The sequence below is a fragment of the Peromyscus californicus genome, unplaced genomic scaffold (genome assembly GCF_007827085.1).
Source record: "Peromyscus californicus insignis strain IS unplaced genomic scaffold, ASM782708v3 Scaffold_12__1_contigs__length_115047231, whole genome shotgun sequence".
Lineage (NCBI taxonomy): Eukaryota > Metazoa > Chordata > Mammalia > Rodentia > Cricetidae > Peromyscus > Peromyscus californicus.
The window spans coordinates 59,258,720-59,282,534 of NW_026294413.1; the positions used below are offsets into that span (position 1 = coordinate 59,258,720).

General features: G+C 45.4%; 1 protein-coding gene across 8 annotated transcripts in view; it reads left to right on the forward strand.

Moving 5' to 3' along the window:
- Msra (methionine sulfoxide reductase A) overlaps positions 1-23,815 on the forward strand; it is a 334,518-nt gene that overhangs the window by 94,387 nt on the left and 216,316 nt on the right. Inside the window, exon 1 of one of the 8 annotated variants that reach the window (XM_052732960.1) lies at positions 9,229-9,301. The exons of the other annotated variants lie outside the window; for them this stretch is intronic. Within the exon in view, the coding sequence (XP_052588920.1) occupies positions 9,244-9,301 (58 nt within the window). The 5' untranslated portion in view covers positions 9,229-9,243. Of the gene's footprint in view, positions 1-9,228; positions 9,302-23,815 lie in introns of those variants that run through there. 8 annotated transcript variants of the gene reach the window in all.

Below are 23,815 nucleotides of genomic sequence, written 5' to 3' on the forward strand. Positions count from 1 at the left end.
TCCTGCTGTTATTTAAGGTGAGGTGGCCACACGGGCACATAGGAAACTGGCAATGAGAAGCTCTGTGGGCACGTGGGACTGCTGCCCTTCTTAATGGACACTGTGGTGTTAAACCTTGATAGTCTGGGTCCCATCTTTGTGGCTTACTAGCTTTGTGACTCTGGACAAGTCCTTTGTGGTCCTTGTACTTCAGTTTTCCAACCTACAAAAACATGTCAGTTGGGTGTAATGGCCTGCCTGTACTATCAGCCCCAGAAGCTGGCTAGCAAGATGAGCCATATCTATGAGCTCTTGGTTTGATTAAGAGACCCTGCCTCAGTGAATAAAGTGGAAGGGTAATCTAGGATGATTCCCAGCATTAACCTTAACTTCCGCATGTGCACATGCACCTCCACATCACATGTATATACACACATATACCGTGAGCACACACAGGAAATTGAAAAAAGAAAATGAGGAATTAGCCAGTTTTTTTTTTTTATTATGAACCTGTGCTTTGAAGTCAGGATGACAGCTCTGAGGAGTGGTTGTGAGCCTCAAGTGCATGTTAACCACAGTTTCTTTGCTAATGAATAACCCCTGTTCTATAAATGTGTGTTATTTTCCATACGGAGTTCCAGGCTTGGCAATAACAAAGGATATTGTTTACTGATCCCAGTCCTCCACCTCACCGGAGTGATGTCCCCAGCCAGCTCAGATGTCCCTGTATAGGTCGTTACGTATACGTGGATTATCCTTGCACTCTCGTGTTGAGTGTACCAGTGTGACAGACATTACAGTAACTAAAAAGAACATGTTTCTTTATTCTTGAGAATTTCATACATGTCTACAATGAAATATGATCATGTCCATGATCATTTCTCTCTTCCAACTCCCTCCATGTCCTCTACAACACATCGGCCTCCCAACTTCATACCGTCTTCTTCTTCTTCTTTTTTTTTTCTCCCTCCTGGTAACCCACTAAATCCATTAGTGCTGCCCATCTGTATTTGGATGTGTGGCTCCACAATGAAGCATGAGAAATCTACCAGGGGCCACACCCTCCAAAAAGAATGAGTTTACCTCTCCCAGCAGCCTTTTCTTGGCCCACCAATCCCATCATGCCCCATCTGCTCCAGGCACCACTTTCAGGACTGACATTGTCTAGGATTCAGAGTTGAGTAATGCTGTCTTTTGGACATGACATGGCTATCACAGTTAGAGAATCACCCCAGTCACCAGAGAGAATCCTACAGCATGATTGTTGGAAGGTGGGAAAGAGAGAGGCAGCATCATTTCAACATTTAAACAGTGTTTGAACCATTGTATGTATGTGGGGGAGACTGGTTGATGAAGCGCTTGTGTTCCATCTTATAAGTCAGGGTAACGAGGTTCAGAAAGGTGAGGCTACTGGCCTGATGTCACCCATCGAGGAAGGGCTTTAGCTGGAATTTGAAACTACTTCTCTTCTGAAATCTTGGACCAGTGCTTGCCACCTGAGGGTCTTGAGGCTTACACAGTACACCCTCCACCCAAGCAGGAGTCTCCCACACTCCCCCCAAAGTGACATACAGCGGAGGCTTTGCCAGAATAAATCATCCACTTGGAAGACGATGGCATCTTAAGTATGCCAAGTATGTAACAATCCACCCGGCATATTGTTTCCAGTCACTGGCAATGCTAACTGACTTCAGGGTATGTGCTCAGGATAAGGAATTGCTTGTTCTTAATCATTGTGTGGTTATGTGCAGGTCTTTAGAGGTGGATCCTAACGAAGTGAATGTTTTAAGTACATTTGCATTTATGTAATTTTTCTCATCCCTGTTTCTCTCAGTGGTTGGAGATAGTTCTGTCTTCTAAATATTCAAATTGAGACTGATGCACAAATCTAGTAGGGAGTTAGGGAGATGGTTCACTGGGTAAGAACACTTGTGGTACAAGCATAGGACCTTAGTTTGAATCCCCAGAACCCATGTAAAAAAGGTGGTCATGACCATTCATAACTATAACTTCATTATTGAGGGGTAGAGTTAGGCCAATCCCAGGAACTCACTGGCCAGCCAGTCCTGCTGAAAAGGAGAACTTCAGGTTCAGTGGGAGACCCTGTCTAAAGAGACTAAGGCAGAGGGTGATAGAGGCAGATACTAATATCCTCCTCTGTCCTTGGCTTTGCATGCATGAGCATTGGGTATGTGCATCCACACACATGTGCGCACACATGCATATACCACCAATCCCGTATAACAAACAAACTCCTAGTTAGACTTCAAGTTGCTTTTGTTAGTGTCAGTGGTAGAGTGCAGAACCTGGCCGTGCTTAGTAACTGACTTGTTCCTTCATTTTCTAAGGAGCCTAACTGACCAACGAGTGAATTCATCCAACAGGAACCTGGAAATTCTATCAGTACTGCAGAAGAGAGGCTGGGATCCCCACCTCTGTGTGACTTTCTGATTCCTGCCTGTTTCTGTGTCTCATGGTATTGCTGCTTGCATCTATCACTATTTCCTTCTTTTATTTGAATTTTTAAAAGTTATTTATTTATTTAGTTCGTTATTTTGAGGCAGGGTTTCTTCTGTGTAACAGTCCTGGCTGTCCTGGAACTCACTTTGTAGATCAGGCTGGCCTCGAACTCACTGAGATCCGCCTGCCTGTGCCTCCTAAGTGCTGGGATTAAAGGCATGTGCTACCACTGCCTGGCTAATTTTAAAAATTTATTATTGTGTGTGTGTTTCTGTGAGAGAGAGGGAGAAAGAGAAAGAAAGAGAGGGAGAAAGAGGGAGGGAGGGAGGGAGAGAGAGAGAGGTGTGGGCACAGGGTCACGTTCCTGGAGTTAAGAAGATGACTTGCAGGAGTTGGTTCTCTTCCTCTTTGTTGGGGAGGGTTTCTCTTGTTTCTGCTATGTTGCATGCTCCAGCTAGCTGGCTTTAGGGTGATTCCCTGATATCCACCTCCCGTTTCACTGTCGGAGTGCTGGGATTGTAGATGCACATGACTGAATCCTACTTTTTAAATGTGGTTCTGAGGAGGCTTGGGTAGCAGGTGCCTTTACCTGCTGAGCCATCTCACTGCCCCTGTTTTCTTATCTTAGAACCATTTACCTTATGTCTTATATGACATTAACTCAAAATATATCAGTAACCTAAATGTGAAGCCTAAAGTTGTCATACTTGAGGACAACGTTGGAGAGAGTCTTTCTGACCTTTGAAGACTGCAAATGATTCTTAGGACATAAAAATAAGAAAACATTCAAGAAAAATGATAGTTGCGTTATTCTGAAGATATTGCCGAGGGAGGTAGAAAGACAAACCTGAACAAACTTACTTTACTCAGTGTCGTAAGCAGTACCTCAGTCTCCTCCCATTTCTAGCCACTCATTACTAGATAAATTTATTTGGTTTTTCTGTGTTAACCTTGTCTCCTCAGACCTGTTAGACTCACTTACTTCTAGTAGTATTTTTGCATATTCTTTGGTACTTCTATGGAGACTCTTATAAACGGAATGTGTATGTCCTTCAAAACTCATGTGTTGAATCCTGACTTGGCTGGCTAGGGATTTGGCTCCATATGAGCACTTGCCTAGATGACTGGAGGTCCGAAGAGCAGTCTTCAGTCCAAACAAAGACCTGGGGAATCCTAACACTCAGTGTGCTGGTGTTGGGAGGCAGGGCTTGGAGATCAGCGCTTATTATTGCTGACTGAAATATCCCTGTAAGCTCATGCTTTAAATGCTAGATCCTTTGAAAGCTGTGGCATCTCTGGGAGTGGGGTCTAACTGGTGGAAGCCAGTGATGAGGGGAGGGCCTTTGAGTAGGGTGATGACTCTTTCAGATTCCTGGTCCATTGCCATGTGAACAACCTGCCACCTCATGCTCCTGCCACAGAGTATGGAGCCACTCTGCCCTACTGTCCCTGCCATGATAGACTGAGGTGCCCCTGAAATCAGGAGACAGAACAAGCCTTTCCTTTCTGAAGCTGTTGCTATTAGAGATGTGGTCATAGTGACCCGGAAGTGAACAATCCAATGCTCCCCCTTCCTTTGAAAGAAAAAGACCTCGTGGTTATCCCTACCCCTTTAATCATGTGAGGACACGTGAAAAGACAGCCATCTAGGAGCCAGAAGAACTTCCCCAGACGCCAGCAGATGGTGCCTTCATTCTGGACTTTGGGCGAGAACTACATTTCAGTTGTCCACAAGCCACCTCTGGCAGTGTGTTCTTGCAGTCTTCATGGACTGAGACAATAATTATGCCTTTTGTGAACACTGATAGTGTTTGCCAGCTTCCTTTGGGTTTTATCCCCTTTCTTGTTTTATTGTGCTGGCCAGTACCACCACAGGGATGGTGAGAATTGATCTCTGCCTAGCCTTTACCTGGTTAAGGACGATGGACCCTGCAGGTTCTCTGAGAGCCTTGTTATTACTGCTATTTTAGTTGAGAAGATTGCAGCCCCCACCCCACCCTCCTTGTCTCCCAGTTATTCTTCTATACCTGTAACACTCTGCTGAAGGTGGGGGGGGGGGCAAGCGCACACACTGCCACTTGAAAGTCTATTTCAATGTGTTTTAGAAGCATTTGGTCTCTCTGCATTGTTGACTATTCCCCTGCCTGTCTGTCCTTGTCTTTCTGAACTCCCTGACCCTGGGAAAACTGTGAATGCTAACATTTTAAGACAGTTAACTCCATTTTAAACATTGCATTTGGAAAATAAACCTTTAAGAAAATAAATAGCTCCTTGCACAGCCGTGTCTTTGTATCAGGGCTCTTAACGAGTGCCCTCCCTTCTAGTTGCTGTGAGAGAAAACAAGGACTTTCTGTCCTCGTTGATGAGATATTAAATAATGAACAAATTATTATTAGTGAATAGAACTGTAGGAAAGAAATATACTCTTAAAGCTGTCAACACCACTGTTGCCCAGCCATCAAATTGCTGCACGTTTGACAGCATGGGCAGACAATGCAAACCACCAATATGGAAGCACCCAGCTAATTACACAAGATGAGACTTTGGGAAAAGGCAAAATCATCAGCTCAACCATGTGAGAACACTTTTGAGAATCATCTTTAAAGTGCCTCTGCAATTTGTCTGGCTGATACTGGTGCTGGCGCAGAGTTCATCATTTTAACAGCAGCACAGTCCTGTTAACATTGCTTGAAACTACAATGTGCTCCATTGTGCAGTTCTGCTAAGGCCTTCCTAAACTTAAATGTTATGGATGCTTCTGTGTCTCCCATCAAGAAAGAGGACACAATATCTTAGGTCCAAAGAGTCTAGAGAAGGCAGTGGGAACAGAGAAACTTAAGCTGTAGGACAGGGAATGTATAGTGTCACATGCAATTATAGGGACAACAAAAATAAAAAATGTCTGATAAACATCCTCCCAGCAGACAAGGGATGCTCTACTGCAGCTGGGCTTGGAAGAATGGGATTGTGGCAGAGGTGTGTCACACTGTGTGGGGACAAAAACAGTGGGGCCTGGAGAGGGAGGTGGAAATATGTGTTACCCTCCTCAGGTAATGCTAGCTGCTAAAGGAGCTCATGGCTTCTAGAACCGCCAAGGAGCACCTTGGAAAGGCCAAGAAGAACTGATTGAGATTGGAGGGACTCCTCTGAAGGACATGGCTGTAGGACTTCTTTCTGGTGTTGACTCTGGAGCCTGGGCAGAAGATTCCAGCTGGGGTAGCTGGGTGACAAGGAAGGATGGCTGAGAGAAGATGGACACTAGCTAGAGAACAGAATATTAACTAAGGGCAGAGATCCAGGAAGTGTGTTGCTGGACAGCCAGTTCATGTAGAGGATGGACTGAACTTGGGCTGGGGGTGAGGGTGCAAAAAGAATGGGTGTTAGAGAAGAAAGCCAGAGAGGAATTCTCAAAGAGAGGCCAACATTGTAGGAAGAGCCCATTTCCCAAAGAGGGGGAGGAAGTGTTGTCACTGATCTGCAGGACACAGAGAGTCTGCAGCTTGCTTCCTCTTTCACAGATCTTTTCTTCATTTGTTGGTGTGGTAGTCACTGTTCTTTTGCTGTGAAGAGACACCATGACCATGGTAACTCTTATAAAAGAAAGCATTTAATTGGGACTGGTTTATAGTTTCAGAGGTTTAGTCCATTAGCATCATGGCAGGAGGTATGGCAGCATGCAGGCAGATATGATGCTGGAGAAGTAGCCAAGAGTTCTACATCTGAATCCACAGGCAGCAGGAAGCCAGAGACTCTTGGCCTGTCTTGGGCTTCTGAACCCTCAAAGCCCACCCCCAGTGGTACACTTTCTCTAACAAGGCCACACCTCTTAATCCTTTCAAATAGTGCCACTCCCTGTTGACTAAGCATTCAAACCTATGAGCCTGTGGGGCCATTCTTATTCAGACCACCACAGTTGGGCTCTACCTGTGAGGGACCTGCAGGTGTTGTTGGGAGTAGAGTATTCACTAGGCATATGCAAGGCCCTGGGTTCAATCCCAAGCTCTAGCACCAAAAATAAATACGAAGTCCTTATAAAAACAAGGAGCCTATGACATGCTAGGCCGGCCGGGTACTGAGCTACAACGCTGAGTGGATCTTGAGGAAATGATATTGATAGTGGGGTGACTAAACCATCTCCAGTGCCAAAGCAGCTAGAAATGGTCACAACCAAGACAGCAGGAAAAGTGAGATGACCTTCCCGCTGGGTCTCTTGAGAGTCTGGAAGGTGAATGGGGGGAGGGGAGCACAGAAAGAACCTTCCAGATGGAAAGTGGAAGCCACTTTGGAGAGCTTCTTTTTTTCTTAGCCATCGTTGTGAGCCCCTCTGCTCATAGTCTCTCAGTACAGCCTGTTTTATTTTAAACCTTAATACTTCTGCCTGCAATATGTGGTTCTTAAGCTCTTCAGAGAGAAGACAGCTGAATGGCAGGCCGCCTCTGAGCCGGAGGCTCTATGCCTGCCTGGAGCCTTTGTTCTTTGCTGTGCGAGTCTAAAGGCGGCCTCGGCCACATCACATAACCCAGGCCTTGTGAAGTCAAGAGAGTGTGGCAGCAAAGAAGCCGGGGGTCAACTGAACATCACGACACAGCCCAGCCTCAGGATGCAACTTTATCTAGTCAGATAGAGGTCATATCCGCGGCTGATTCACCCTGTGTTGACAGGGGCCTCTCAGTCTCTCTCTGAACCCCGACCTTGAAAACTCAGTTTCCTCCGAATGCCTCCAGGCATTGCCCAAAAGCTAGGGTTTCAATTGCTCTCTAGGCATCTCCCCAGTACCCGCAAACGTATGCTGCCCCCTCCGTGGGCCCCATGCCCAGGAAGCTTCCTGCTTGTCTCCTTTCTGGGCTTGCAGCCAGGCTCCAGTTTTCAAGATGCTGCATCTCCCAGATCCTGCCTTGACTAGCTCAGTCTGCGGGCCTCATCGCCAGTTTCCCTGTCATGCCTGTGCTTTTTCCCGCAGTCATCTGTGTCCCTTGTCTGTCCCGTGCTGAGCATTTGCATCAGAAAATGGCTGCATTTCTATTTAAGTTGCACACGGCAGCATTTGTCTCCACTGAAAATGACCTGGGCTGTGTGTGAGGCTGTGGAGAGAGTCTGGTAACCCCTGGGCCCCATGGGCTTGGGTAACAACAGTATTCAGCGTCCTCCAGCCCGGGATCCATTTTGGGCAGGCTTCTGAGGGGAGAACCCCTAGCCTAGGGTAAATGTCTAGGGCAGATTGGGAGAAGGAACTAGGGCTAGCCCTAGTGCTTTGTGTGTTGGAAAAGGTACTAGGTGCTTGGTACTTGGTGAGGTTGGGGAAATGGGGTGAACCCATACCCCATCCTCAAAAGGAAAGAGGACAGGAGGGACACAGATAGAAGAGTTCCTGGTAGTGTGTCGGAGAGAAAGTGGGCTGACTGAATGGCCTTCTGGGTGAGCAGAGGGCAGGTGAGGGAGGACTCAGGCTGGACCGTACTCAGGAGGGTGACTGTGGGCCCTGGCCCCCCACTGTGAGTGGCAGCCGCCTTGCTTGCTGACCTTGACCAGATGTCCTCCCTATTCAGATTCCCTGCCGGTTTCCTTCTCACCTAACATTCTACCGGAGGTTCTTTGTTCCTGTATCCTGCATTTGGTGTAAACAGCTTAGATGCAAGAATGTAGAACATTGGGTAGCGAACTTCTGCCCTCCGGGGATCCGCCATTGTGCTGTAAGCCTGTATTTAAGGTTTCCTCTCTCTTTCAATAAACGGCATTCGACTGGCACTCGGCATTCAGCCGTGGCGAATGACTCGCTGTCTCTTGTCCCTTATTTTTTAATCCACAGCCCCTCACTCGGACACGGGTGGTGATAGCGCAGGCGTTATCCCTACAGGTGACAACAGCCAGGCAGTGTCTGTGGGCATATGCCATGCTTTCCCATGGTGGTTCCACTCAAACCTCCCATCCTGCCCATAGTTCTCTGGCTGGTACTGCCCCTTGTTCAGATGCCCTCCCAGCTCACAGTACCCTGCTTCCTTGTGGGAGCAAGTAGGAGGCCCAGGTACCCATAAGATACCATGATGTCCACGCTGCCTCCTGAGCCTTCCCAGCCTGTCTTGAACACTGTTATCCGCCACTCCCCCACCCCCCATTGGCTTCCTCTCAAGCTGCTTATTTCTTCGGGGCACTCTAATAAGGAATTGTGGATGTTGTGGTTTTGGTTTTAAGATGATCACTCTGATCTCCCCAACTTGATGCACACTGTTAACAAATCACCACAACTGTGCTTCTCCAAAGGCCAGAAATGTAATGTAGGAGTAGTACATGTCAGCTAATTATATCTGGGATTCTTGGTTAAAGAAAATTTAGAGAACTTACAAGTAATTGTGTTTATTGGAAAACTCCTACACTGGGGTATGGCTACCATGACTGTCCTGTCTCTCTTGAAGAGAATCAGGTCTCACAAACATTTGTACTGCCAGCACCTAGCCAAGAAGCCTGATGTATTGACTGGATTGTTGACTGAATACCCAACTCACATGAGCTCTCACATTGAGGATGATTGTTTCCGTTTGGATCCCATCCTTGTACATAGCTGAACATTGTAATTGGGGATTGAAGGTTTTTCAAATATGTGACACATTGGATGAGGCCTTTTGCTCTCTGTTTTTATCTTGGTAGTTATGACTCTATTCCTGTTTTGAATATTTACTTGTGAAGCCTTATCACTCTATCACATTTCTTTCTTTCTGATTCATTCCTCACAATAGATGTGGGTGGGTGGGCCAAGGCTGCAGCATCTTCTTCCATTCCATTTCATCTTTTATCAGCAGTTAACTATGGATGCCTTTCCTGAGTCATCAGTATTGGCCTAATGGGCTGGAACAGCCCAAGTTGAAAGGTAATTACTTACACTGTCGCTGATAGCCCAGATGAAACCAGGACTTATTAGAACTGTAGTAATGGAAGTCTCTGTTTTTTTTTTTTTTTTTCTTTTTTTTTTTGGTTTTTCGAGACAGGGTTTCTCTGTGTAGCTTTGCGCCTTTCCTGGATCTCGCTCTGTAGACCAGGCTGGCCTCGAACTCACAGAGATCCGCCTGCCTCTGCCTCCCGAGTGCTGGGATTAAAGGCGTGCGCCACCACCGCCCGGCCGGAAGTCTCTGTTTAATGCAGATCTTTTAAGTAGTTTGAAGTGATCTCAAATTCATCTCTCTTTGCCATATGTTAAAATGTCACATCGTAGTTTTAAAATTCAGGACAAGAACAGAAGTTTTAGGAGAAGCCTGCCTGTGGAAGAGTTCTTGAATCTCTTTTTGAAAAATCAGAAGCATTTGTTCATCTCAGATTACAACGTCTCCCAGAAGGGAGCCCAGCTCACATTTGTCTGAGCACCTGCAAGAATTGAGTTCAGGTCATAAGGCTCCAGCCTGGTGGTCTTGGGTGGTGGGTGGCCACCGGAAAGGCTCAGGTATTTGGCTGAGTGATTGCATGATGTGTTCAAGGTGAGTTCCAGAACCAAATGCCTCCTCCTCTGTGCATCAGGAACTCAGCTCACTGTCAGCCCCCATACTCACACCCATTTCTGTAAATGTGATCCAGACATGTCTGCAAAGAAGTCCTTCATACTCCAAACCCATGTTCACATGAGTGATGTAAAATGGTTTCACCAAGGTCCTGTTAACACTGGATCAGGCCCAGGTCAGAATGGAGTTCCCACCCAGGCTCCCAACACACTCGTAGATCTGTGCTACAGTGGGAACTAACAGTCATTTCATGCTGCATTTCCAAGTTATTTCTCATCTGTCTGACTCCTTCCTGGGAAACAGTCAGAAATAACTTCATTTTCTCTCTCAGTAAGTTCCTATGGTGCTAGGGTTTATATTGGGCTGTATAAATGTAGGCTGCTGCCTGCACTGACCCACAAGCCAAACTCACCCAGCACAGAGCGTGGTGCCTGTATGGGCTGCTCTCCTTGTCACTGTGACACTTGCTTGTCAGAACAGCTTTAGAGTCAGAAGATTTATTTGGCTCATTTTCAGGAGATTTAGACCATCGAGGTGAGGAAGGCACAGAGGAGCTCTTGGTAATGAGAAGGTTCTGCTAGGGTTCTTTATATTTCAGTGGCCAGCAGTGGAGTAGTTTACAACCCTCAAAGGCCTGCCACCAGTGGTTACCTAAGTGCTACCTAGGCCCCATGGCCACAAGGTTCCATCACCATCCCTAAACAGTGCCGTCAAAGAGGGACCAACGGTTCAAACACGTGAGCCTGTGAGGGACATTTCACACTTAGCCGGTAACAGTGCCATGACATATGCTAGGCCTTTTCAAGGCTGAGCAGCTTGAGCTGGCCAGTTTACTGGGAAGGGGTTGGTTTCTCTTCCACGGCTCTGAATTATCACACACAGAACAGCATAACCCAGAGGCATCTGGCAAAGTCCCTTGTTGGTTGTGTGGGTACCAAATAGTATTCTTTGAAATTAGGGTGCTCATACTATGTTTGTTTGTCAGTTGGATGTGTGCATGCCCGTGTGTGTGTGTGGGTGTGTGCACAGGGGTGTGTGTGTGTTAACACATGTGTTTTTATATATGCATGTGCATGCGTGTTGGGACCAGAGGTCAACGTTGCATGTTGCATATTGCTCCTCAGGTGCCATTCACCTTTATCTATCTATCTATCTATCTATCTATCTATCTATCTATCTATCTATCTATCTATCTATCTATTTATTGAGTCAGGGTCTTTCCCTGGCCTGGAACTTGCCAAGTAGGCTAGGCTGCCTGGCTTATGAGCCCCAGGGATTCACCCATCTTTGCTTCCCCAGCACTAGGATTACAAATGTTGTACTACCACACTCGAGGGAGATGGTAATTCTTTCTGTGTTTTGATACATTTTTTACTCTGTGTGTGTGTGTGTGTGTGTGTGTGTGTGTGTGTGTGTGTGTGTTTGGTGTGATTTATGTATGTGTGCAGGTGTATGTACTAGGTCTCCTATTCTCTCACTTGTTCTTTTGAGATAGGGTTTTTTCCTGAACCTAGAGCTAGGCTGGTGACCAGCACACCCCTGTATCCTCTTTTCTTCAGTTCCACAGTGTCGAGATTACAGACGTGTGTGTATGGCCATGTCTGGCTTTTTTTATGTGGGCGCTGGGATCTGAAATCAGGTCCTCATTCTTGTATAGCAAGTGCTGTTAGCTGCTTTTTGTTAGGACATTTTCTCTAAGTGCTGTGAGTTTACTAGGTGCACAGAGCTTCACAGTTATCCTAGGACCAACCTCTAATTGGGGAGGAAGTTGCCACATTTCAGTAGCCATGGAAACAGCTGTTCTTTGTGTGTATCCACACTGACTGCTTGCTACATGTTTTAATGATGTGATGTATTCCACTAGAGACATAAAAGAACTTTTTTTTTGGTGTCGATGTAGTGGTTTGAATGATAAATGTCTCCCATGGGCTCTAGCATTTGAACACTTGCTCCCAGTTGGTGACACCTTTTAGGAGATGTTTAGATGGTACAGCCTTGCTGGAGGAAGTATGTCACTGAGAGCAGGCTTTGAGCCATAGCCACTTCACTCTCTCTGTCCCATGCTTTTGGTTCAAGACATGAGCCCTCAGCTTCCTGCCCCTTCAGCCATGCCTGCCATTTCCTCCTGTGCCTCCCCACCATGACTGAGCCTTCTCCTTCTGGTACCATAAGCCCAAATAAACTGACTTCCCTAAATTGCTTTTGTTCGTAGTATTTTATCGCAACAACAACAAAAAAATAACTAATACTCCTAGTTCACATCTGGTGTTGACAGATGTTTTACTGATGAACCTTTTTTAGCAGTATATCTATGGGCAGTTCTGGAATATTTTAATACCAGTATTGAAAAGAAGAAAAGCTATGGAAGCTTTGGATGCCAAGGTGGGAGTTCATGTTACCTGCCTAACACTCCTCTCAACTGGGTATTTTAGTTTGGTGAGGATTCTAAGAATTGGAGGTAGTTTTCCTAGTTGAGAAAACAATAATAAAGGCACTTTCTCTTCAGAATCTCGTAGCACTAGATCTAGACCCCAGGAACCTTGAGTTCTATATATTGAGTACCTCTTAGTCCAGAACCTGTACATCCCTAGGTCCAGACCCCAGATATCTTTAGGTATAGATCTTGGACACTTCTAGACCTAGGCCCTGTGCACTTTTAGTCTGTTAAATCGAGAACCTGGGTATCTCTAGTCTAGATCCTAGGCTGTTCTAGTTCTAGATCCTGAGACACTCTAGATCTAGATCCTGGGAGCCTCTCGGTCTAGGCCCAGCTTCTCCCTGGTCTAGCCACTGACCTCCCTACCTCTTGGCTTATGTCCTTCCCACCACTTTGCCTAGCTCCATTTTTGCAGAAACACAAACACTTTTTAAAGAACATCTGATCACTTCCTAATGAGTACATTTATACCGGAGGCTGGCAAACTTTGTGATTCTATCAGAGCAAAAAATCTTATTTATAAAGAGGCTGGCTAATTATCCATGACATTTTAAATGTCTGAATTGTCCTTGAGCCGAGAGTGTGAAATCCAGAGACTCAGGGGTATACATTCCCTATAGATTTGCTTAATTTCACATACTCAGACAGTAAAAACCAAATGAATCTGAGCCGTTGAACAATCACAACATTCCAAGCAGGAAAGCAATGTGAAGAACCTGTTAACTGAAAGGCTGCTAATTTTGTATCACAGAAAATACCACTGAATATGAAGAAGCTCACTTGAATATGAGATGCTCACATATATGCTTTGCTGATGGGTTAATACTCAGCTGAGTGGCTGGACCAATGAAGGTAACAGTCACTTTAATCTATCACAGTATGGGAGGAAAGGCAGAGCTCACAGTCACTTGAGAAGCTCATATGCTGTTTCTTTTACTGAAACCCAGAGCACTGTAGGTTGACCAGTAAGCCATGGTGAATTGGAAGCTCTTGGATTCTCAAGGTTGGGATTCAGTTGAGATGCCTGGACATGTTAGATAAAGAGTTCAGTGGTTGAGTGGAACATGGTAACACAGTATCTGGACCCATTGCTTATAGCAGCTGTCCCAAGCAGAGAAGCCTTTTGTGTGTGCATATGTACGTATTTGTGTGTATTAGTGTAGACGCACACATGTCATGGCATGTGTGTGGAGGTCAGAGAATGAGCTTAGCTGTTGGTCCTTGCTTTCTACCTGAAGACAGTCAGTTGTTATTTGCCACTGCCCACACCAGGCTAGCTGACCTGGGAGCTTCCAGAGATTCTCTGTCTCCACCTCCCATCTCACCATAGGAGTACAGGGACTGCCGATACTTGCTGTTGTGCCCAGGTTCTGGGGATCCAAACGCAGATCCTCATCTAAACCATCTCCTTGGTCGGTCCTCATGAAGGTTTTTGTTGGCTTGTATCTTGCTGTTTTCTAGGGTGACATTCTTAGTCTGTGGTCAAGGCCTGAATACACTGCCATCCTAATGGGGCATATGAGTTAGGAATGTGGATCTGGGTTTAAAAAATCTGGGTTCAAATCCTGGTTCCAATTTTCTCACATAGAAGGTGGGGCCCTGCTGCTTTGTGGGTTGGCATGAGATTTCATGAGAGACTGATGGTTCAGCCATCTCTCTGTGCCTGTCAGTCTCTCTGCACTCTCCCCCAGGAGGTTTTTAATGTACAGGAATATGACCATCAAGTTGTTCTAATGGGGAAATTCTGTTGGTCCTACATTCACAAAACATTCCTAACACCAAATATGTGGATTTCCCACTCCAAAGCATTCTCTAATTCCCTACACACACTAAATGGGTGTCCAGCAGCTCTCCCTAGACCTGTCCTAAGTCCCCAGAGCTCCTGCCAGACTTCATACATTAGGTTTCAGTCCCAGAAGACTGCCCAACCCCATTTTAGATGCCAACTTCAAGTCTCAGCTTGTCACCTCTGCTTCTAGGGGTATTCCCAGCACCCTCCTCAGGCTCCATGTTTGCTTAGAGAACTCAGGAAAGTACTTCACTTATGTGTGTTAGTTTGTTGTGCAGGATACGACTCAGGACCAGACACATGGGGAAACATGAGAGGTGGGGGCTAGGACAGAGCTGCAAAGCTTCCATACCTTCCTTGGGGCATCCCCTTCCCAGATGTTCTCCACACCCATTGTTTGGGGTTTCGATGGAGACCATTCTCTAGGCATGGCTGGTTCAGTCATTGGCCTCATTCTTCCCTGGAGGTCAGGAGGTGGGACTGGAAGTTCCAGCTCCAATCACTTGATCGATTCCCCTGGCAGCCTTCCCCTCCCCATCCCCTCTGGTCCCCTAGGAGTCCCCTTATCAGCTAAACTCAAGGATGGGGAGACTTGTTATGTGTCACATAAGATGTACCTCTTACCCCTTTCATTCAGAAATTCTGCAGGTTTGTGTGTGTGTGTGTGTGTGTGTGTGTGTGTGTGTGTGTGTGTGTGTGTGTATGTGTGCCAGAGCCAATGCTGGGAGTCTTCCTCCGTTGTTGTTCATCTTGTTTTTTTCAAGACAGTCTCCTTGAGCTCATTATTTTGGTTAAACTGGTTGACCAGCAGAAGCATTGGAGCTATCTGCTTCTGCCTCCAGCCCTCCAGCACTGGAGTTATAGATGTTTACCCTGTATCCAGCATTAACATGGTGCTGGGAGCCAAACTTAGCTTCTCATGCTTTCACAGCAAGCACATTATCTACAGATCCATCTTGCTTATGTCACAGTTGAGTACATTTAACATATTTGTTTAGTACAGGGCACCATTGGAGAATGTGTTTTAGTTTCTTTCTGTTGACTGTGTTGAAGAAAAGAATGGGAAACCAAGTGTTTTAAGAAGTTAGTAGATTGAGAAATGCCCTAAATACTTTCCTTGATTATTCACTACTTCCAGATATTGCCAAGTGGTTGGAAAATACCCATGTCTTTAGTTGGCTTTCTGAACTTGATCTCTTATCTATGATGTCTACCTTGATGACTTTCCATTTTAGCCTTCTTTGCTGGACTTGTTTATGAAATACACAGTCAGTGCAGCAAACACTGAACATAAGATGCTATCCTAGATACTGGGGATAGATAAAGGCAAGATGGACAGTGCCTACACCCTCAGTGGGACATGGGAAGGGACAGAACAGTGCCAGTAAGCACAGAATATACTGTAGCTTCAAATATTACCAAATGTTATGGGGTAAACTAAACAGAAGAAGGTGTGAGAAAGGGACAGAAGATTCTGTTGAACAGAGATTGGGCCAAGAAGACTTCTCTGTGGAACTAGTCCCTGAGTAGAAACTTGAAATGAGAAGTGAGATAGGCAATCATCTGCAGGAAGAATGTTCAGGCAGCTGGAACAGCTGTGCAAAGGCCTTGTGCGTAGCATCTTGGCTTGTTCACATGATAACATGCTGTGTGACTAGGAGGAGAGAGCAACAGGGAAAGGAAACATGGATGGAAACAGCCAGGGGCAGTGCTTTGGAAAGGACCCCAGGTTGAGGTGCAGACTATGGGATTCATCTTAAAGATGATGTACAGCTATAGAAAACCATTGCACACATTGCTCAGTCAAAATGGATGCAGGGAAGCTCAGAGAGAGGGGGAGGGAAGAGTCAGGAGATTGGTCAGTGGTATAGGAAATGAAGTGAACTGGCTAGATGTGATAGAGATGGTGAGACATGGTCACTATCCAGAGCCCCAGAGGTGGAGCCAGTGGAACGTTCCTGGTATCAAGTTTACGTGTCTTATGAGGAGCATCAGGGCCTTGGAGGCCTCACCTCTCACCCATGTGCCATGTTCCTAAGATAAATAACATTTTTCCATGGGGATGGTGCCTTGCCCTCCTGGGACCAGTGTCCATTTTGTTTGTGGGAATAGGTGGAGAGATATATTTACTTCTTCTCAAAATGCAGATATGTAGGTGAAATATCAGAGTTGGGTGGAGAGAGCAGTGTCAGTTTCTTGGCACCTGAACTTGTCTACAGCTTCCATCTGGAACTCCAACACTTTGAAGCTGGAGTGTGGGCAGGAAAAGGCAAGAGGTTTCAGTGGCTTGCTTGTTTTATCCTTGATACTATTCAGTGGAGTCAAGCTTCCTGTTTTTTTTTTTTTTTTCTTCCTGGTTCTTAAGCCAAGTTTCAGATAATTGCTCATTTTATTTATAGAATGTCCAAGAATATCCAAAATAAATAGCAAAAGTGCAGATTTTGAGTTCAGGGATATAAACAACAATGTGCATTAGTTATCTATTGTTTGATAAATTATACTGTAACTTGGCACCCTAAAACAACACACATAAATGATCAGTTTCTAGGGTTCAGGGTCTTAGATATACTCAACTGGCCCTCTACTTTAGGGTTTCACTAATGTCTTAGGCTGGATAGAGGTCTTATGTTGAAGGCTCCATCTGGGAAGGGATCCTTTACAATCACCGATATGGTTGTTGGGTGGATCCAGTTTCTTAAGAGCTTTGTATTGAGGGTCTCAGGTCTTGCTGGCTGCTACCCATAGCTATTCTCAATTTCTTATCACACAGGTCTTCTTAGTGTGTTACCTTGCTTCATCAAAGCATACAAGAGAGAGTGTCAGCTATCAAGATGGAATCACAACTTTCTGTAGTTTAGTTCCAGAAGTGGGGTTGCCTTAATACCATATTCTATCAGTTAGAATATAGTTACTCAGGGAGAAAGGATTATGCAAATACTTGAGTTCCACCAGGATATGAGAGCCTCTTTGGAACAGACACAGAGACTGCTTGACACATAGTGGCTTGTATATGATGAGATTGTGTATTGTAAATGTTCTAGGGTAATACTAGGTCAGAAAAGACATCAGTAATCACACTGGATCCTGTAGCACGAATCTTAAAGAGTCTTATTAATAAAATCAAACTGGAGGCCAGTTATTGGAGTGAATGCTAGAAGATCAGAGAAACAGAACAAGCCACAGCTTCCTCACCTCCACAGTTCCTCAGCTGATCCTGTTTCCTCAGACTGGAAGCTTCCCAATGGCTCTCAGCTGAACTGCTGCTCGAAAGCCTGAATGCTTAACCAGCCAAATGCTTCTAGTTTCTGGTCCTTGTGCCTTATATATCTTTCTGCTTTCTGCCATCACTCCCTGGGATTAAAGGCTCACTTTCTGGGATTAAAGGCGTGAGTCACCATGCCTGGCTGTTTCCAATGTGGCCTTGAACTCACAGAGATCCAGAGGGATTTCTGCCTCTGGAATGCTAGGATTAAAGGCGTGTGCTACCACTGCCTATCCTCTATGTTTAATATTGTGGCTGTTCTCTTCTCTGACCCCAGATAAGTTTATTAGCGTGCACAGTATTTTGGGGAACACAATACCACCACAGGATCCTCCTCAGGCTTTATAGGGAAAACCCAAGAAACTCAAAGAGGTACCAGAGCCTCAGCAGCTTTGAGATAGAGATGGACTTTTTGACCTTCAGCCAGTAGACAGAGTGGGTTGTATTAGCCCAAGTTAGTCATTTTTGAATTCACAATTTCTGCCTCAAAGGCTTCCATTAATTGTACACTTTTGGGGTGGGGAAGAGAGAGAGAGAGAGAGAGAGAGAGAGAGAGAGAGAGAGAGAGAGAGAGAGAAAATGAGAGAATGTGTATGTATACTTCCATGTGGAGGCCAGAAGACAGCCTTGATTATTGTTCCTCAAGCACTGTCCACCTATTTTTTTTTCTGAGACAAAGTCTCTCAGTGGCCTGGAACTCACCAAGTAGGCTGGGCTAGCTGGCCTAGCAACCCCAGAGCTCCATTTGTCTCTGCCTCCCCAGTGCTGGCAGTATAAGCACATGCTACCACCACTCCTAGCTTCTTGTTTTACCCAAGTTCTGGGGATTGGACTCAGGTTCTTATGCTTGTAAGGCACGTACTGTCCCCAATGAGCCATCTTCCCAGCCCCTCATTTGTACACTTTAAATATACCATTGTTATGTCCAGACCCAGGCCTGTATCCAAATGGATTGTTTTAATAGCCCATCCTGGGCTTTGTTTGAGACCCCAGGTACTGAGTGTATGCTGAAGCTTATCTGAGGTCTGGTGTTTTCTGTTTTTGATCCTTTTTATTAACATGCCTTTCAAGCATAAGATGTAGTCTTGAGGTCTTTAAACACACTTCATGATTCAACTGGCAGCCTTACCTGTCTCTAATATTTTCCTTTACAGTGTCATTTAGAACCAGAGGTCATCATGTTACAAATCCTCATCAAATAGTTTAGTTTAATCTAAAGTCTTATACTTTGTGTCCTGGCCATGAGTATGTCTTTTTTTTTAGGCTGATATTGCAACAGATGCTGGATGCATTAGAGACAGGTATGGGAACTAACAGAAGGAAGGCCAGCAGCACATCACATCATATGGTACTTTAGTCCCTTGTCTCCAGGGACCAAATGAGAGCAATGGGTCAGGACACAAGATCTGCAGAGTGCTGGGTCACTGCCTCAAGTTTACTGTTACTAGTATCTAGATGGATACTACAGCAGAGAAGTCATAGCAACGTCGCGGGGGGGGGGGGGGGGGTCAATGTGTCCACAATCAAGGATAGCAGTGTTGGGGGGTGGTCAATGTGGCCACAATCAAGGGCAGACCAGAGAAATCACAGCAGTGTGTATGGGGTGGTGGTCAATGTGTCCACAATCAAGGGTAGCAGTGTTGGGGGGTGGTCAGTGTGGCTACAATCAAGGGTAGACCAGAGAAGTCACAGCAGTGTGTGTGGGGGGCTTGGTGGTCAATGTGTCCACAATGAAGGCTAGCAGTGTTGGCAGGATGGTCAATGTGTCCACCATCAAGGGTAGCAGTGTTGGGGGGTGGTCAGTGTGGTCACAATCAAGGGTAGACCAGAGAAGTCACAGCAGTGTGTGTGTGTGTGTGTGTGTGTGTGTGTGTGTGTGTGTGTGTGTGTGTGGTCAATGTGGCCACAATCAAGGGTAGACCGAAGTGCTGAAAGCTTAAAGCAGTCACCATGAGAGCAAAAATAAAAAAGTAATTTATGACTTAGAAATCCAGATTGAGTAAAGCTATAGTGCTAAACAGAGAGCTGGAAGTGGCCAAGCTGGGCCTGGGATGCCTGTGCTACACTTCCTTTTCTCCTCCTTCTTTTCAAGTTGAAGGTAAATGGTGTGAATTACATAGGATTTAAGAGTTTTTAGTATTTTCAAATACTTCCCTGACAAGTTCCTTTAGAACTTGACCTTTTATAAGAAGTCCTCTTAAACAGCTACCGGGAACCCTTAGGTTTGCCCGATGAGCAGAGGTTCTCAGGTCCATTTTCTTTACCCAGCCCACATAACAACCTGGCACATTAAACAGAATGGTGCCTGATAGATGGAGAGATCTAGAATCAGAATTGTTCAGTGATAGGTCAAAGCACACCCAGCTGTGGTCACGTAACTAGTGCCCCTGGGACTCACACCTAGATCTTCCCTTTGTAAATGTGATACTCAGATCGAACAGAAGGTAGCCGGATGGCATCACCTACTCTGTGGAAGAAGAGAAAGGGTGGACGAGGGCAAAGAAGTAAGTGCTAGTGAAAAAACATGAGAATAAGCAGTTGGCAAGTGTGGTCTGACGATCATTATTGCCTGAGACCTGGTTCTCAACTGTTCTTTCCTCATGTTCCTTCAGCTTTTGGTAAATATTCCCAACATTTGCCATGACATCTTCTATCTCAAGGCTAAAGGGCTGCCATTGCCTTCTGCAGAGCCCCTGCCAGTTCCATCTCTGGAGATGGCTCTACCCTCAGTGAATGAACACCAGTCCTCTGCGGACAATCAGTGATGGGGTAGACAGGGGGTGGTTCATCAGCATGCATTGCGACCAGGGTCTGGCAGACATTGGAATTCATCATAAATTTCCCAAAGTCCCAGGAATCTCATTCCATTCTTCCTCAGCAGCTGGATGATCTAGGTCTACCCCCCAAAAATATTACCTAAGCATGATGGGGATAGGGGAGACAAGTAGGTCAGGTGATCTGACAACAGGTAGATGGAAGTGAGGTAGAAACTCTGTTTATGACTCAGAATAGATGCTCTAAAGATGCCATATGAGGGATTCATGAGATCCGTGGGCACAGTTTAACCCCTAGTAACTCTGGTGGGCCAAGGAATAATCCTGGGTGTCTTGGGAAGTCATTAAGAAGTTGGGCATCGGCAGAAAAGGGAAATGGAGAGAAGGAATGGTTGTATGCCAGGATCTAGTCCCATGACCACCTTTTCTGCCTCAACTACCAGGGATGTCTTCACCTTGGACCAGGGGCTGACTGACATTCAGTTCTCTTCTTCATCTTGGAGCCCCATGTTCCTATGGAAACCCACTCATCTTTCAAAGCTGAACCCTGCTGCTCAGCTGAGTGCTTTCTCCTGAGCCACCCCCTTACCCTTTTCACATTGACTCTGAGACAGGGGTATTTATTCCCACTTATTCCTTGAGATGAGGATATTGATGTTCAGAGGGGTCACATGACCGGTTCAAAGGCAACATTCTGGTTGGGACCAGAACCCAAAGCTACAGCACATTCTACCCTATACTACACGTCCAACTGATGTTCTCTCTTTAACGAGATCCAGTCCTGCATTGGATGTGGATATGGTAAGCCGAGTTTGACTTCTTTGCTTCAGGCCTTTCTCACATAGCCCTGTCCATATGAGGACTCTTCCTTCTTACTGAGTCTTGACCCCCTCCCCCTCACCATCCCAACATCACATCCTAATATTCTTCTCAAGCTGGTCTAGGATAGGGCTGACAAACGATTTCTGTAAAGGTCCAGATGGTCCATGTTTTAGGCTTTGTAAGCCATGCGGTCTCCATCACAGCTTCTCATGTCTGCTCTTGTAGAATGAAGACAACATGGACAGTATAGACATAAGTGAGTGTGCCTTTGCTCCAGTAAAACTTTACTTAATGACACTTGAATTTGAATGTCATAGAATTTTCATGTGTCAAGGACCATTTTTCTTCCTGATTGTTTTTCATCAATTAAAAAAAAAAAAAAAAGGACAGAAAATACCAAACCTCGGCTCATGGACCATGGACCATACAAAAACAGGAGATAAACTGGATTTGACTGGTTGATCTTTTTTTTTTTTTTTTTTTTTTTTTTTTTTCCAACATGTGTCATAGGAATGTTGGATGGTGACCATTTATTTACTGGTGGGTAAAACTGTCTCTCTGCTCATTCCCTTAAAAGCATGTATGATTTAAAGCTTCCACTGCAGGTGAAAGCTTTGTCACCCAGAGGGATTTGGGGCAGGGGTGGCTGGGATGCAAGGGGTGGGAGAGGTAACAGTGAGCGGATAGCTGCCTCTGCGTGAAATAAGGTCAGTCTTGCTGGGAGACTATTGTCTCTTCAGTGAAAATGTTAGATTTAAATCCTATATGCCATTTATCTTTGAGCTCTGTATAGAGAGAAAGGTCTTGCTTTGGTTTCTGTAAAAATACCAGGCTTAGATCTCTTTGTGTGAGCTGTCATCAGCCATTCTGAGGGCTGATCCTGTAAATTCATGCTCTTTAGTGTTGGCAGAGGGATTGCTTTTGTTTTCGAACAATTTCCCGGTGTGTTCTTTTCAGCTGGGACTTACATCAGGTTTCAACTTTAGCTCCACTTTTCATCTCTGGTGGGTTTGAAAGACATGGGTCCCTGCCATTGTGCCACAGAAGACTGCTGTAGCGCCCTTTCTCTGTTCCAGAAAAAGATACGGCCAGCTGCCAGTCATCTTCTGTGTCCCCGAAGACAGCACTGCTGAGTATTTCTCTGCATTTGGTTACCAAGTGATCCTCAGTGAGCTGCCTGGGCTTGGCCCCATGATTTCTGGATGGTCTTGAAGGGATTGCACTGTACCCACTCTTGGGTGTCCCTGGACTAAAAAATTCCACCAAATATCATCACTGTTTGCAGAATTTGGAAAGAAGCACAATGTGCTTGTTACTTTCCTCCTTGCTGGGGTGAAATACCCGACAGAAGCAACTTTGGGGAGGAAGGTTTTATTTTAGCTCAGGCTTCACAATGGGCAAAGCATGGCAGTGTCCTACAGCTCTGTTGGTGGCAGTGGGAGCTGGTGGAGCCTCTCTCACATCTCAGCAGATCAGGAAGCAGGGAGAGAGAGGCAAGGGAAATGAATTCAGGTCAGAGGCAGAGCTGGCCCATAAACCCTCAATCTGCACCCTTTCAGACTAATATCGGCCAACTAGACTCCACAGCCTCCCTAAACAGCGCCACCAGCCGCAGACCCACGTTCAAACACACGACTCTGTGGTGGGTATTTCACATTCTAACCATAATATACAAGAAAGGAAATGGAGACTCAGACAGAGCTTGGTTTCCTTGATACGAGGCCAGCATCTTCTTTATCCTCTCCTTGCTGTATGCTAGAGGCCTCATGAGGGATGCTACAGCCAGGATTCTATGGAGGGACATGACTTACACAGCGACCCTTCAAGAAGACCCCCCCACACACAAATGAGCATTTATAGCGTACCTTTCTTTGTAAACTAGGTTCTGTTCATCTGTGTGTGTGTGTGTGTGGGGGGGGTGATAATAACACAACACAACTTCTTTGTCAGTGTTTCTGGTTTTCATTTTATTATGTTTTCTCAGCAAGCAATAGTTGTGTGCTACTCTTGCTTTAAAATTAAGCTTATAAGGTCCTTTGACATCTTGTTCCCTGTTGGAGTAGATCTATTGTCTGGCTATTTCTCTTCGAAGTAATTCTGTAGTGATTCTGTTCTAGTAGAGAAGTGACCGGGACCCTCAGTGCCGTGTTAAATACAGAAGTGAAGTGTAACTGCTCTCTTGCCTTGTTCCCAGTTTAAGGCTAAAAACTTTAATTTTGTCATTAAATATGATACTAGCTAAAGCATCATATATAGGTTTTTTTTCCTTAGTATATCTTTTTTTGAAGCTTCCATCCCAGCTTACCAAGAACTTAAAAAGATTCATAAATAGATCCTGAATTGTATCAAATGGTTTCAAGAATCTATTAAGAAGATCTGGATATTTTTTCCCCTGTTAGATTATTAAAAAGGCAGCTGTAGGGAGACAGAGGCAGAAAGAGAGGGGGGCGTGGTCTGACCTTAGGTAGGACCATGTTTATTCACTATGAGGTGGCGTCTTTGTCACGCCTGTGTGGATAACCAAATGCCTACAGAAGAAGATGGGATATGACCTCTTAAAGGGGCAGAAATGACAGAAATGACTTCTGTAGTCTGCAAGGGAAGCTGGGAAATGTAGTCTTTCAGGAGGAAACTCTCTCTCTCTCTCTCTCTCTCTCTCTCTCTCTCTCTCTCTCTCTCTCTTTCACACACACACACACACACACACACACACATTTGTAGTCTATTATCATGTAGTAAAATCTATTACTTGGCTTTCTGGATGTCAAAATGACAAGTTCTTGGCTCAACCCACTGGGCCGTGCTTCT